The following is a 15,646-nucleotide window of genomic DNA, read 5'->3' as shown; positions in this document are numbered from 1 at the left end:
TTAAAAAGAAGTTGGACTTAGGAGTTATGGTAGGAACATAGTGACAACTTTTAGCAGCTTTGTTGATAATTGTCCCAATTTTTTCCTTTTGAGTAATAAGAGAGTAGTAATAAGATAGATGAAACATAAGCCCCAGTTTCATGTTTAGTGAACCTAAAAGACTGAGAAAACCACAAAATTCCATATTTTAAGTGCTTGCCAAAAACATCTTAAGATCTAAGCCAGGGCAGTATCAGGGAAACCCCCAGTCGTGCATCAAGAAAAGGGGTTGAGCTCAGAAATCAGCAATAAATATACACTTCCAGTAAGACAGGGCCCAATCTGAGTAGGAAGTGCTGCAAGTAGGATTAAGATAGACTAGAGCATGAAAGCTGGAGGAAGCAGAAAGAGAAGGTGCAGAAAGTTCCTATCTGAACAAGCATCCCAGTACCCAGTACTCTGTACTCCCCCACCCCCCATCAAAAAAAGTATGTGCACACATAACCTTTTAGAAAACGACTAGGATTGCAGAGACCAAGCCTCTTCATGGCCTGTGAAGGAATTAGGGAACGGAAGGGCTGGAGGTAGAAGTTCTCCTAAACCAGGTTTGGTTTAGAGTGATAGTGGAGGTATGGCCCTGCAGAGAGGCCAGGTCTCAAGGAATGATTTTGTTGCCATAGCAGTGGAGGAGGAAACCCTTGACCTGTGGAGCCTGGGAGGCTTTTCTCACCGCTATGCAGAAATCTCCTGCTGGTGGTCCAAGATTTGGATCAAGCCCAGGTACTTTCACAAAGCTTTAAAGAACTAATTCTAATTATATAGAAAAGAAGAAACTTTCAAAGTATTTGTTTTAAGCAGATATAACATTGTTTCCAAAACCTGACATTATACACACAGTCTAATCTCATTGATGAACAAATGGAAAGAAACTCATGTTTTTGGATAGGATGACTCACTATTATAAAGCTCTCAATTCTTCCTGAGTTAATTGATAAATGTAATGTGATAGGAAAAAAAAGACTGTATTAGTTTGCTAGGGCTGCCATAACAAACTACCACAGACTGGGTGACTGAACAGAAGTTTATCTTCTCACAGTGCTGGAAGGTGGAAGTCCAAGATCAAGGTGTTGGCAGGTTTGGTTTCTTCTGAGGCCTTTCTCCTTGGCTTGCAAATGGCTGCCTTCTTGCTGTGTCCTGATATAGTCAGCCCTCAGTCTGTGTGTGTTGTCTGCGACCTAACCTCTTATAAGGAGACCAGTCATATTGGATTAGGACCCACTTAAATGACTTCATTTTGGACTTCTCTGGTGGCGCAGTGGTTAAGAATCTGCTTGCCAATGCAGGGGACGTGGGTTCGAGCCCTGGTCGGGGAAGATCCCACATGCCACGGAGCAACTAAGCCAGTGCACCAAAGCTACCGAGCCCGTGCTCTAGAGCCCGCGAGCCACAACTACCAAAGCCTGCGTGCCTAGAGCCCATGCTCTGCAGCAGGAGAAGCCACCACAATGAGAAGCCTGTGCACTGCAACAAACAGTTGCCCCCGCTCGCCACAGCTAGAGAAAGTCTGTGCACAGCAACGAAGACCCAATGCAGCCAAAAATAAAACCAAAATCTCATTTTACCTTTTTAACCTTTTTAAAGGCCCTATCTCCAAATACATTTTGAGGTACTGGGGGTTAGGACTTAAAACATTTGAATTTTGAGGGGGACACAATTCAAGCCATAACAAAGACCAATAGGTCTTTTTCTGGAATTAGCCAAACAGATTCTGAAGTTTATTTTGATAGAGGAGGAGGGAAGAAGAATAAGGATAACTAGAAAAGAAGAGCAATGAGAGGACCCTACTGAATATTAAAATAAACTTTTAAAGCTTTCATAATTTAAAAATTATAACTGGAAAATGAATATATAGACTATGTAGGTAGTCCAGTGAAACAGATATAATTCTCAGTTCTTCTTGAGTGAATTTATAAGTGTAATGTAATATGGTATGAGTTAAAAGAAATACTTTAATTCTCAATATTTCTAATGTTTTAATTACATTGTACTAAATAAATAATAGTTTTACTATTTTTTCATTTATTTACATTTATAAATGACAGTAGGAGAGTTTTTAATGTTTTGACAACCTTAAAGGCTGTAGGACAGTTGTAATTTTTCCCATTGATGATTAAGATTGTTTTGCATAGTTTTAGCTTTCACAGTCATGTTTATGTTCCCACACTGGTTATGCAAAGCAAGGACAGCCTCTTGCTCTCTGTATATTTATGTAAAGATATTTATGTACATTTATGTAAAGAGATACTAAAAATTGGGACAGTCTAACAACCCAGTGGAAAGACAAGCAAAGTTTATAAACAGACATTGTTCATAATGGTGTATCCTCACAGTGGAATATAATGCAGCTAAATGAAAGAAAGCTCTCTGTGTCTTGGCGAAAGATAGCCTAGATATATGGAGTGAAAAAAGCAGACACAGAATGATATATCTATCTTATGTATGTTTGAATGTATGTTTTGTATGTATGCTACCTTTCGTGTAAGAGAGAGAAAAAGGAGAATGTATATTCATGTTTGGTTTTACATAAATGAACACAAGAACAATGTATAAGCAACCAGTAAAAGTATCTGTTTTAGCAAGGGTGAAGTCAGACCTCTCAAAATATGCTTGTTAAGTATTATTTTGATTTTGAGCCAATGAATATATTATCTATAAAATTAAAAAACGTAAGTAGGTACCTTAAACAGTAAGTAGTTTTCAGTAAATAGACAAGAAGTTGAAGACAAATATGGACATTTCTCATAAACAGCAAATTAGTGTTTTGAAATTATTGTTTTTGGAATATATTTATTTTAGATGAGTTGCATCAACAATCTCAAGACTAGTTTTAATTCTTCTAAACCTATCTGTAAATGAAGTAATGTGTACATTTTTTCATTTTAGTATTAACAGTACCAGCAACAGACATTGCTGAAGAAACTGTTATAAGTGAAGAACCACCAGCCAAGAGACAATGTATTGAAATAATTGAAAACCGGGTGGAGTCTGCAGAAATAGAAGTAAGGAGTCTTTTACCCGGTGTGTTTTGCTGCAGTCATCCAAAATAAATTCCATTTGCTTTTCTTTCTTTCTTTTCTTTTTTTTTGTCTTTTATATTTATTACTGACAGTATTGTTTTGATATAGCATGAGTACTTTTTTGTCTAATTTTTTGGCCTTATCCATATAGCAAGCCTTCAATAAATAAATATTGAATGAATGAATGAATGAGTAAAGAATTTGTTTGTAACAAAGTCTGTCATCATGGTAACATTGGAATGTCTTTTGTTCTTGTACTGCATCCTTTATTTTCTATTAAATTTACATACATCATTCTCCCAAGTCACTAAAGGGAATGTCACTATATATTGACTAAAAAAATTTTTTTCTTTCAAAAGTGAAAGGCGAATGCCTATTTGGGCTGGAATATGCTCTTAAAGAATGTTGAAGTTTGTCAGCTGAGTTATTTTGTAAAAAGCCATAGGTAACTGTTTATTTCACGATTAAGTCCCTTAAGGAAATTAAATTTAGACTGTTGATAGGATTCACCTTCTTTTCCCTCTGCCAAACTAGTTTGTAATTGTAAACTAGTTTGTAAGTGTAACCAAACCATAGTTATTACCTCACAGATTTTTTTCTCACATGACTGTAAATAAAGTTATGTTTTCCAAAGTTGATATTAACTTATATCAAATGAAAATAAGATCATTCTTGAATAACTTTGAAAGAGCAACTGCAGTGTAAAGAAAAGAATATTGGACTTGAAATTACATGAGCTGGATTTGAATCCCACCTCTTGCCCCTCCCTATTAGCTTTGAGGCAAGTTATCTTACCTTTCTGAGTTCCTGTTTATTTTCTCCCAAATTGGAATTTAAGATAACAATATCTGTATTTTGGGGTTTCTATGAGAGTTGAAAAAGTCAGCATACTCATTATATACACATTCATAATATCTAATATGTGTGAATAATAAATGTTGGTGACTATTTAGGAATTCTTTGTTATCATAGAAAAGAGAGGATTTAAAAAAATGCCATCTAAAGGCAACATAATTCTGACTGAGGACAATTAGAAAATATCCTTGCCCAAATTCGTTTACATGTAAGACTGGTACATCTTTGGCCACAATCTCAAAGGACATATTATTGAGTTACGAAGAATTTGATTCATGGTTTAACCAGAATGTTTGATAAACTTGTGACTTTAATTATTGAGGGTGAGTTGTTTCATTTCTTCAAAATTTAAAGTGATATTCAGTACACTGAAGTTTTTATAAACTAACCATTTATTTCATTGAATGGTATCAGTATACTTATTATTTTAAAATCTTTAATGTCTTTTACTGATAAATCAGTTGATCTTGTTTTCTGGCATATAAGGTGAGAAAGATTTTGTGATGTACTTTGCTTTAACTATTTAATAAAACATTTTTAAATTACTTGAATTCTTATTGAACATAAACTGACTCAATTCAACATTTCTTTTAATTGAAGTATAGTAGATTTATGTCAATTCAACATTTTCAAAATAATGAATGTGCAGGCTGTACTTTTATTTACCTAACAACCAGTGAGAATTTCTGTTTTCATCAAAGATCAACCTAATTCCACTCTTACAGTCTTTCAGAGACCAAGGAGAATAATCGCAAATAACAAGAAAGTGTGAATTGAGGTATATAAATTAACTAGAACCAAGGAGATTAGCACTTCAGGGAGATGGAATTTTAGCTTGATATAAAGAACTTCACGAGTTAGTTTTAGCTTAATTTTAGTAATTAGAGCTTTCTGGTAATGGAAGTCTTATTCTCCATCACTGGAAATGTTCAAGCCAAAGTTGCAGGATGTTAGAGCTATTACAGAGAGACTTTGAAGCATGCAGTGAGAAGAGATGGTAGAGGTGGGCAGGGGATACAGAATGAAGAGAGACCTCCAATGTTTTCTAAAACCAGGTAATCATTTCCTTATAGTACATAAGAGTTCTTTTGATTTTATTTTCTGAGGTGACCAATAGAGTTATCTTGGGGGTATACTTTTATATTCCTTTCTAAGTGATTGCTTAGCCATTAACCCAAAAAGTTTCTCTAAAGCAGTGCTTCTCACCTGGAGCAATTTTGACCCCAGGGGACATTTGGCAATGTCTGGATACATTTCGGGTTGTCACAATGAGGGACATGCCACTGACATTTAGTGGATAGAGGCTGGGGATGCTGCTAAACACTACACACATCCTACAATGTGTGTTTTGCCGCTCAGTTCTGCAGTTGTGGTAGGAAAGCAGCCACGGGCAATTTGGAAATGAGTGGGTATGGCTGTATTTCAGTAAAACTTTATAAAAACAGGATCATATTTGACCCATGGCAGTTAGAAAATGGCCAGCTCAATGGACAAGGAGAGAGCTCATACACCCTGCCTAGTTTCTCTCTTTTTTAAAAAAAACATTTAATGGTTAAGAATATGAGTCTGGAAGCAGATTTAGGTTTGAATGATAATTTTCTGAGTGTGATTGGTCAAGTTATTTAGCCTTTCAAGGCTTGGCTTCCCCATCAGTAAAAAGGGGAAAATAATAGCACCTACATTATCAGAGTGTTGTAAGGTTTAAATGAGAATGCATGTGAAGGACTAGTACAGTGGTGAGCATATAGTAAATGCTCAGTAACTGTTAGTTGTATTATTATTATCTTCTAAAATTTATATTGTGGTATGGTAGAAGATAAATCACTTTAATGATTTTTTTTTGCTTTATAATAGCTAAAGTAAAATAAATTTGAATATTAGAAAATTACATATAAACTATTAAAAGATAAGTGTTAATACCTGAAGCAGAATTCAAGAATCTTGTTTGGAATTTAAAAAGCAAACTCGAAGTCTTTCTTTGTTCTATTATTCTGTTGCCTAATGTAATCATAATATATTGCTTGGGCTTGGAGTTGAAGTGTAAGGTATCTTCCTTACTGCTTTCATCTCCTGAAATAATTGTGAATCTCTTGCTGTTTCTAAGTGTGAATAAATAGGTAATACTAGAAGATGCCTTAGAGTTAATCTTTTCTAATATTTCCAACCAAATCAGGGCAAGTTTTTATCCATATTCAAAACTTTGGCTGCCAAAGGATCTTATTTCTTAGTACATGTAAAAGTATAAAACACTTATGCATGGCTGTACTCACAGGCTGTACTCCTGCCAGAGGTAGGGGTCTAACTCCCACCCTTCCACTGGTGCCCAAATTCCTGCATAGTTCACTGCCAGGGACTGGTGTCATTTGCTTACGTGAGGCTGGCATCTTGCCTGAAGTAAGGAGAAAAGGATAGCAGGGTAGGGCGTAGGCATTTCTTCTACTTGTACATTTTGTGTAATTGGAAGATTTGGAGGCTACTTATATAATCAATCACTCTTACATTTGGTGGACTCATGGGAAAAATAAATGTTAGATCTAGCTTCATTCTCAGTGTGGAGAAGGCAGTGGGATCACAGGAAGGCAGGAGTATTTTACATGTTCCTCCTTGTGGACCATGTGAATAGTGGAGGGTAGGGAATCTTTCGGTGTTCACAATGGACAAGGGTCTAGGAGGCAGTGGAAGAGACCACAGTGCCCTCTTTCCCAGCAAGCTTCTTACCCCTCGCCTTTACCTTCAGTTCTCTCTTTTAAGTGTCTTGTCCAGTGTGAACCTGGCCTCTCTTTGCCATTAGTAGTCCTACCCTCAGCCCCCACCCCAAGCAGAAGGCCTGGGCTTCTGTAATGAGGTTGAGCTTGGACCTGGGCAAGTTGAGTTTTTGTCCATGTGCTTACTAGAGGTATGGGAAAGGAATCTTTGAAGTGTTTTCCCTTAGGCAACTGTATAGGGACAGAGTGAGGAGAGGAGAAAGAATACCACTTACATTGGACCAGATTTGTGTTCTTCCTCTCAATTTGTTCAGAAATTTGATACATATATTTTACAGCATATAATATAATGAATCACAGTAGAGAAATTAGTATTTTATTGGTTTGTAAAATGGTATAATTTAGGAAACACTAATCTAGACCAGCACTGTTCATTTTAAAGATGAGGAATCTTGCTTGCTGTCATAGGGAAAGATAGTTTTATTTATTTACTTTTTCATAAAAATTTATTTATTTATTTATGGCTGCGTTGGCTGCTTTCTCTAGTTGTGGCGAGTGGGGGCTACTCGGTGCGGTGCGCGGGCGTCCCATTGTGGTGGCTTCTCTTGTTGTGGAGCACAGGCTCTAGGCACGCGGGCTTCAGTCGTTGTGGCACAAGGGCTCAGTAGTTGTGGGTCGTGGGCTCTAGAGCGCAGTCTCGGTAGTTGTGGTGCACGGGCTTTGTTGCTCCGCGGCATGTGGGATCTTCCTGGACCAGGGCTCGAACCCGTGTCCTCTGCATTGGCAGGCGGATTCTTAACCACTGTGCCACCACGGAAGTCCCGGGAAAGATAGTTTTAAAAGCAGTAATATTAGAACCTCATAACCCTGACTCCTTATTGTGTTACCATGAGAAAGCTACATTGTCTCTGAGCATCATTTTCCTCATCTGTAAAATGGGCATAATGTCTGTCTTAGAGACTTGTTATTGGAAATTACCTTGTTTATATATATAATGGGTGCTCATTAAATATTAAGTTTTTTATAATTAGTAGCTTTTTAACATCACAGATAAAGATGTGAAGAGGTATGGTGGTATATTTCCCTGTTAAAGTTGTTCACTAGTTTTTGTAGTATGTATAAAAATACAGGTACCCAATTTGGGTTCATTATGTTAGTCTTATTTCTAATTAGAAAATAATTTCCTTGAGGTCAGAGACTAATCTGTATCTCGTAGTGTGGAGCTCGAAACTAGGGCTTTAATTATAAGGGAATTGGTGAAAAAGGCAAGATGTCTCAGAAATACCAATACATGGCTACTTCTAGCAACTCCACATTTTTTTATTTGAAAGATGCATGCTTGTATGTGTTATTGTATTTGTGCAACAATTGAAAAAAACCTTTTTTTTAAATTAGGAGAGAGAAGCTCTTCAGAAACAGCTGGATGAAGCTAATCGAGAAGCACAAAAATATCGACAGCAACTTCTAAAGAAAGAACAGGAAGCAGAGGCCTACAGACAGAAATTAGAAGCTATGACTCGTCTTCAGACAAATAAAGAAGCTGTTTAATTGAAATGAACATATAGTTTGAGTTTACTTTTGGTCAAGAAAGAATACAGTCTTGAACTGTACACAGTAAGGTGCAGTCATGGGAAGACAGGATAATAAAAGAGACTGCAGCTTGATAATTGGACTTAAGCCATGAGCTCTGGATTCTTGTAACATAAAACTTTACTTTAGAAGTTGTGAAATGTATTTAAAACTGAATTCTGTAAATAGTTTTTTTTTTTTTTTACAGTTCCAAATGTGTTGATAAAGATTGTTGAAGAGATCCCAAAACACAATAAGCCACTGTTTTTTGTGAATTCTTTTTGATTTTAGTACAAACCTTAATTTCTCAGAAACAGAACAGTTTTAAGGGTGATCGTTGTTGATTAGACCAAATGTTGTGTAATAATTATGTGGTGGACTGATGCTGGAATTACTCCTGTAGGTATAAACTTCTATATGAAGAGAAGATTTCTCCCAGGAAATCTTGTACAGCTTTAAGTTGTCTCAGATTCTCTGAAAACATTTTTTAGAAAGCAAATTTTTATATTTGTTCAATTTCAGCTATACCCACGTAGATTTACATGTATATGAAGCAGATATTTTTAAAACTTTCTGTTTGTACATATTCTGCATGTTTTATAATTTCAAAATGCATCACTTGCATAGGTATTTTTCCCACAAAGATGATGAAAGTTACTAGGAAAGAAAGAAACCCTTTTATTCTATAGGTCATTGAAACTAAGTAAGCTAGCAGCTGGTTTTATTGGAATGACAATGTTCTTGGAAGGAGCAGCTTACAAGATACCTTGAATTTGCAAACTGCAACATCTATGCTTTTTTGAAAATTTCATAGTGGGGATGTGAAACAATTCTGTGCCTTCCATCATGATTTCCACATGAAAGCACTTTAAGGCACTGGATTTTAATATAATGTTTTCAGAAAACTCAAAGCATATGGCTTTCTGAAATATTTCGTGGACTCATTTCCTCCCCAGGAAATTATTCTTATGAAAAAAATTGCTTTTGTATGGTAGAACAGGAACTTTTTGTACTACGGTGATGCTATAGATATGTCTGACATAACTTTTACTTTCCCTGTGAAAGCTGTATGTCTGTGCTGTGACTGGCTCTCATCACAATATTGTTCAATTCCACAATGTATGGACATTAAACTCTGACATAGTGTTCTTTCTTTTTTGTAAACATAACTTCAAGTTCTTTTTCCTGTTTCATTTTTAAATGTTTTATTGCTTTATAAAAATGTTTAACCCTAAGACCCTTCTAGATTACCTATACTGTATAAAGAAGCAATTACCCTTAAAACTGTACTCTGCCCTACTTTTCTATTTTACAATTAAATATCTTTTCCACATATGTTCAGTGTAGACTTATATTTTGACCACATTTTATTCACACATTAAAAAGTTTGTTCTGTGTATTACGGCCATATTCCATGTATGAAAATATTATAAATTCTTCACACTGTGTCTTAAAAGTATCTAAAACTGGGTTTTACAAATGCCAAGTCATATTTTCAGTTGCGTGAAGCTGCTTTTCTGTGTCTGTTTTTTAGTACGTTAGTGCATTTATGGATTTGTTATGTTAGGAAGGGTACCCTAACGTGTGCAGTGTCAGAGTAGAGCAGGGGCAGCGTGTTCACCCCACTGTATAGTTTTGCTTCCAAGACCAGATTGGCCCTGAAGATCCTTGAGAAAGTGCTGGAAACTAGCTTCTGAAAGTGAATTTAATGCCTTCTTTGATTTCTAGTCTTTTGTTCTGCTAGAAACTTTACCTGGTGCACGAAAGAATTTTGATCTATAATAACATTTGCCATAAATGGGAGAAAATAATTGATACTTAAGAGGAATAAGTGTATGATAGTATCAGGTAGATATTGAAATGTCTTGGGGGGAAGTCCATGTTTTTCAGAGTCTGTATGTTGGACTTGTGTAATTACTTAATCATCTACACCTGATTCACTGTACTATGAAATCAGAACTTAAACAAGAACTTATAACTAAAAAAAGCATTTGCTTTTTCTTTTTAGCCCGTTTTGAGGTGGGCTGGGAAAGCTTTGCATTCTACTTATTCTCAATGGTGTTATGAGCAGAAGATTAAGAGAACTGACAGAATAAAATAATAAAGTTTTCAGAAATCCACACTTAATGTGTTTCCAGTACCTAATGATGGATTCATAGTTAAAGGTCATCAGGTTGCCACATTGATGGCTAATTATTTCCACTTATGTGTGAACAAACACCTTCTTTATTTTTTTTAGAAAACAGTCCACAGTTTCCTTTATTTCAATATTTGTGTGGTAAACAAAAATGCATGGGGATATTTTCGTATGGGTTGAGGATGTTTCTCTTTGTATATTCATGAAGGGAATGAGATATTGATTTTAAATGAACAAACACCTTCTTGAGCAGCCCTTCTCAACCAGGGTTCTGCGAGAGAATCAAGCTCTGATGCCCTAAATGTTAGGGCCTAATGAATTAATTCCTTGTAATGAATTAGTTTCTGTTCCGTGCATCTGGAATAGTACTGGTCATGTACTTTCTAGACACTGAGTTCACTAGATGTCTTGATTGCCTAATTACTCGTTTACGATTTTAAAACTTCCCTGTGTACAGTCGCTAGAACTCTGGGGTTACAAATTCTAGGTTGGGTCTGTGATGATTTCAGAAAGCCTCATCTGACAACTGGTATCTGCAGAGACTGTGCTTCTCAACTAATTTTCATTTATTGTTACTTTATTTATGTCTCAGTTACTTCCCCAAAGGGCTTGTGTTGTCATTTATTTTTACTGGCTTTTAGAAGTTATATTTTTTATTTTTTTTGTTTTGTTTTGTTTTTGTTTTTTTGGCGGTACGCGGGCCTCTCACTGCTGTGGCCTCTCCCGTTGCGGAGCACAGGCTCCGGACGCGCAGGCTCAGCGGCCATGGCTCACGGGCCCAGCCACTCCGCGGCACGTGGGATCCTCCCGGACTGGGGCACGAACCCGTGTCCCCTGCATCGGCAGGCGGACTCCCAACCGCTGCGCCACCAGGGAAGCCCTAGAAGTTACTTTTTTATGTCAATCTTTCCTGATATCAACAGCAGGTAGTTTTTCTTTCACTCTACCACTGGATTGCTTTATTTGTTTATGATGGTGGAGGGTTGGGAGTTCGAGAGCTTTCTTCTGTGACGTTCAAAATAACAGCTAAGGAGAGAAGGAAATAAATGTGAATATATAATTTGGACTATACTTGTGTTTAACAAAAAGGTCTGTGTACAAAATGTTTATCCAAAACATATTGCTAATGAAAATCTATGCCAGTATGTTTCTTCAACATGGTCATTTATGATACTATTTATTGAAAATCAGAAGAAACCCTTGCCCATAACAGGAACTGATGAGTTGATAGATATTCATGGATACTTTATGCTGATATGACTAATTTTTTGTCTTACTCTGTACAAAGTTTCTTCCAGATGAAATCTATAAAGTTTCTTTGTGTCTTAATACCTGGAAGATCTTGAGAACTGACAAAATGTATCAAGAAGAAGACCCTTTTCAGATAAAATCACAAAACAATTGTAGGAACCTTTATATCCATATGGATGGGTTCCCAAGGCATTAGGACTCAGGCTTATATAGCAAATAGAAAAAAAAAAATTCTATTCACCTAGCTTCTATTGAGTAAATATCTCCTTCCATCATGTCAGATCAACTTAGGAATGAACTAACTAATATATTTGTTATTTTATTAAGTCATATTTACTGTACTTGGATTTCATTATAGATAACTAGTCTCTTGTAGTTTTGAATGATGTTTGCTATTTGCTTTCTCTATGTTAGGTGAGAACATCTCAATGCACATGGACTCAGTTTGACGTAAGCTCTTTGAATTCATTCTCAGATTACTTTGTGTAATTTGTGATGGAAAATACGCTTCTGGTTCCAAGTCAAAATTTTGATATCATTATTTTTGTGACTTATTAAAAGTATTTTCCAAATATATAGATAGTCTTATAGTTTTTTACATCATTTTGATACCCTGAGATCCTTTAAAAATATTTCACATTAATGATAATCAAGTAGTGAATATAATTTAGATATAGTTCTTGGGGCTCTTCATTTTTAGATAAGTATTGTAATTCCCCCCAAAACTACTGTTTTCTTCCTGGAAAAATTTTGACCGGATCTCTGTGATTCTATCCACTGCACTTTATTAATTGCTTACTCAAATTTTCATTTGCACAGTTTAGATCTCATGTGCATGGCTGATACGTAATGTTTTCTACATATATAAATATATGCAATTACAGTGTTACTACTGATTAATTACATGGATTATAATTTTGAATTTTATGAATTATTTTAATGTCTCCTTGGTTTTTCTGTAAGAAAATATTTTTTTTTAAAGGGCTTCAAATGCTTGGCTTATTTATTTATTTATTTATTTATTTATTTATGGCTGTGTTGGGTCTTCATTTCTGTGCGAGGGCTTTCTCTAGTTGTGGCAAGCGGGGACCACTCTTCATCGCGGTGCGCGGGCCTCTCACTATTGCGGCCTCTCTTGTTGTGGAGCACAGGCTCCAGACGGGCAGGCTCAGTAGTTGTGGCTCACGGGCCTAGTTGATCCGCGGCATGTGGGATCTTCCCAGACCAGGGCTCGAACCCGTGTCCCCTGCATCAACAGGCAGATTCTCAACCACTGTGCCACGAGAGAAGCCCGAAAATATTTTTCTTGCATGCCAGATAAAAGTCAGTAAAGCATTCATTTTTTGTATTACTATTTTTCATAATTATCCTTTGCCTGCCATCCTTATAACTCTCAAGAATTATTTAAAGTTTAAATTGCATTTGCATGTTTTGCTATACAAAAATAACATACATTAAGAAAGCTTACACTTAAATGAATCTGTAGTCTCTTTTTATAAAAAACTATCGGTCTGCCAGAGAACTGACTCTACTTCCAAATATTTCTGCGAAGAGTAATAGACTCTCAGCATCAAACACTGAAGCAAATTAAGAATGTTTACTACTTTTGTTAGAAACGATTTAATACTCAGTTGTTTTAATCAAAACTTCAAAACATATAGAAGGTCATAGAGAATAATTTAACAAACATCCATGTACCTACCACCCAAATTTAATAAATTTTTTAACATCTTTATTGGAGTATAATTGCTGTACAATGGTGTGTTAGTTTCTGCTTTTTTTTTTTTTTTTTTTTTTTTTTTGTATATATGTCCATGCCTCTTTATCGCTTTGTCACCGTTTACACTTCCCCCTCCCCATAGCCTCAAGTCCATTCTCTAGTAAGTCTGTGTCTTTATTCCTGTTTCACCCCTAGGTTTTTCATGACATTTTTTTTTTTTTTAAATTCCATATATATGTGTTAGCATACGGTATTTGTCTCTCTCTTTCTGACTTACTTCACTCTGTATGACAGACCCTAGGTCCACCCACCTCACTACAAATAACTCAATTTCGTCTCTTTTTATGGCTGAGTAATATTCCATTGTATATATGTGCCACATCTTCTTTATCCATTCATCTGTCGATGGACACTTAGGTTGCTTCCATGTCCTGGCTGTTGTAGATAGAGCTGCAGTGAACATTGTGGTACATGACTCTTTTTGAATTATGGTTTTCTCAGGGTATATGCCCAGTAGTGGGATTGCTGGGTCGTATGGTAGTTCTATTTTTAGTTTTTTAGTATCAATTTACATTCCCACCAACAGTGCAAGAGTGTTCCCTTTTCTCCACACCCTCTCCAGCATTTATTGTTTGTAGATTTTTTGATGATGGCCATTCTGACTGGTGTGAGGATCCTTTATTGTAGTTTTGATTTGCATTTCTCTAATGATTAGTGATGTTGAGCATCCTTTCATGTGTTTGTTGGCAGTCTGTTTATCTTCTTTGGAGAAATGTCTATTTAGGTCTTCTGCCCATTTTTGGATTGGGTTGTTTGTTTTTTTGATATTGAGCTGCATGAGCTGCTTGTAAATTTTGGAGATTAATCCTTTGTCAGTTGCTTCATTTGCAAATATTTTCTCCCATTCTGAGGGTTGTCTTTTCATCTTGTTTATGTTTTCCTTTGCTTTGCAAAAGCTTTTAAGTTTCATTAGGTCCCATTTGTTTATTTTCATTTTTATTTCCATTTCTCTAGGAGGTGGGTCAAAAAGAATCTTGCTGTGATTGATGTCATAGAGTATTCTGCCTATGTTTTCTCTAAGAGTTTTATAGTGTCTGGCCATACATTTAGGTCTTTTATCCATTTTGAGTTTATTTTTGTGTATGGTGTTAGGGAGTGTTCTACAAATTTAATAAATCTTAAAATTACCTTCTTTGCCTCAAATCTTTTCTGTTAAGAAATTGAATGTTACAGATGTAGTTGAAGTCCCTTTTTTCTCCTTTCTCATCTCATTCCTCTCTCCTAAAGACAGCCACTATCCTGAGGTTGAAATGTATTGTTCTGTCTACATTTTCATGCTTTTTCTGCATACCAAATTTCATAAATATAGGGTAAGGTTTCTGTGGTTCTTAAACTTTGTTAAAGTTATCATTTTATACATATGTCATTCTGCATATTGAGTTTTTCAGTTCATCAATATTTTAGACATTCATATCTGAGTATCTAATCATTCATTTTGACTTATAAAATTAAATAAATATACCATATGTATTTATCCTTTGTTCTGTGTATAGATGTGTCACTTCCTATTTTTGGCTATTATAAATAGTGATGTAATGAACATCCTCGTATGTTTATCTTCTTATGTGCAGGGATGTGCTAGGTTTCCCCAGAAAATGGAATTGTTAGATTGAGGCTAGGTAATTTTACTAGACAGACATTGTCAAATTGCTTTCCAGAGTGGCTCTGAATAGTGATGAGAATTCTCATTTCCCCACATCTCACCAACACATGATATTGTCACACTGTTTTTGCCAGCCTCCATTGATATGAAATTGTTCTCATTATTTGCAATTCCCTGTTATTAGTGAGGCTGAACATTTTTTCCCTGTTGTTTCTGGTCCGTTAGCATTTATTCTTCTGTGAATTGCTAGTTCATGACCTGTTTTTTATTGGGTAGTTTTTCTTATTGATTTGTTGAAGTTTAATATTTTTCTGGAAACTAATCTTTTGCTGGTTGCATGAGTTGTAAATATCTTCTCCCACTGTCTGACTTAAAAATTTTTTAAATTGTCTTAGTTAGTACATGTTTACTGAGTATCTATTATGTGCAACTCTCAATACCAGGCTGAGTTAGAATTTCAAGTGTTATATCGGTCTAATACTCAAGGAGCCTATTAAAGGTGGAATGGAATTTTAATTTACAACTTGAATCTTTTTCTCTTTTAGCTGAATAATGTCTCCTTTTTATAATATATGCTTTTCCAGATAATTAGTGAGGGAAAGATGTAATTTTCACACTTAAACCATTTTTAGAAGATGTAATATACTACTTAATGTATTTTTTTTCCATTTTTACACTGTTTTTCTTTTG

General features: G+C 35.6%; 1 protein-coding gene across 7 annotated transcripts in view; it reads left to right on the top strand.

Moving 5' to 3' along the window:
- The window catches only part of GABPB1 (GA binding protein transcription factor subunit beta 1), a 79,289-nt gene extending 69,769 nt beyond the window's left edge, over positions 1 to 9,520 (top strand). For 6 of the 7 annotated variants that reach the window (XM_073800978.1, XM_019929327.3, XM_073800977.1 and 3 more), the window contains 2 exons: positions 2,923 to 3,038; positions 8,012 to 9,520. In XM_073800978.1, coding sequence (XP_073657079.1) covers positions 2,923 to 3,038; positions 8,012 to 8,164 — 269 coding nt within the window. In that variant the 3' untranslated portion in view covers positions 8,165 to 9,520. Of the gene's footprint in view, positions 1 to 2,922; positions 3,058 to 8,011 lie in introns of all 7 variants that reach the window. The other variant, XM_019929355.3, reaches the window with a different exon arrangement.
- The last annotated feature ends 6,126 nt before the right edge of the window (positions 9,521 to 15,646 follow it).

The sequence above is a fragment of the Tursiops truncatus genome, chromosome 2, assembly GCF_011762595.2.
Source record: "Tursiops truncatus isolate mTurTru1 chromosome 2, mTurTru1.mat.Y, whole genome shotgun sequence".
In the NCBI taxonomy this organism is placed as follows: domain Eukaryota; kingdom Metazoa; phylum Chordata; class Mammalia; order Artiodactyla; family Delphinidae; genus Tursiops; species Tursiops truncatus.
This window is presented reverse-complemented; position numbering and strand designations above follow the sequence as displayed.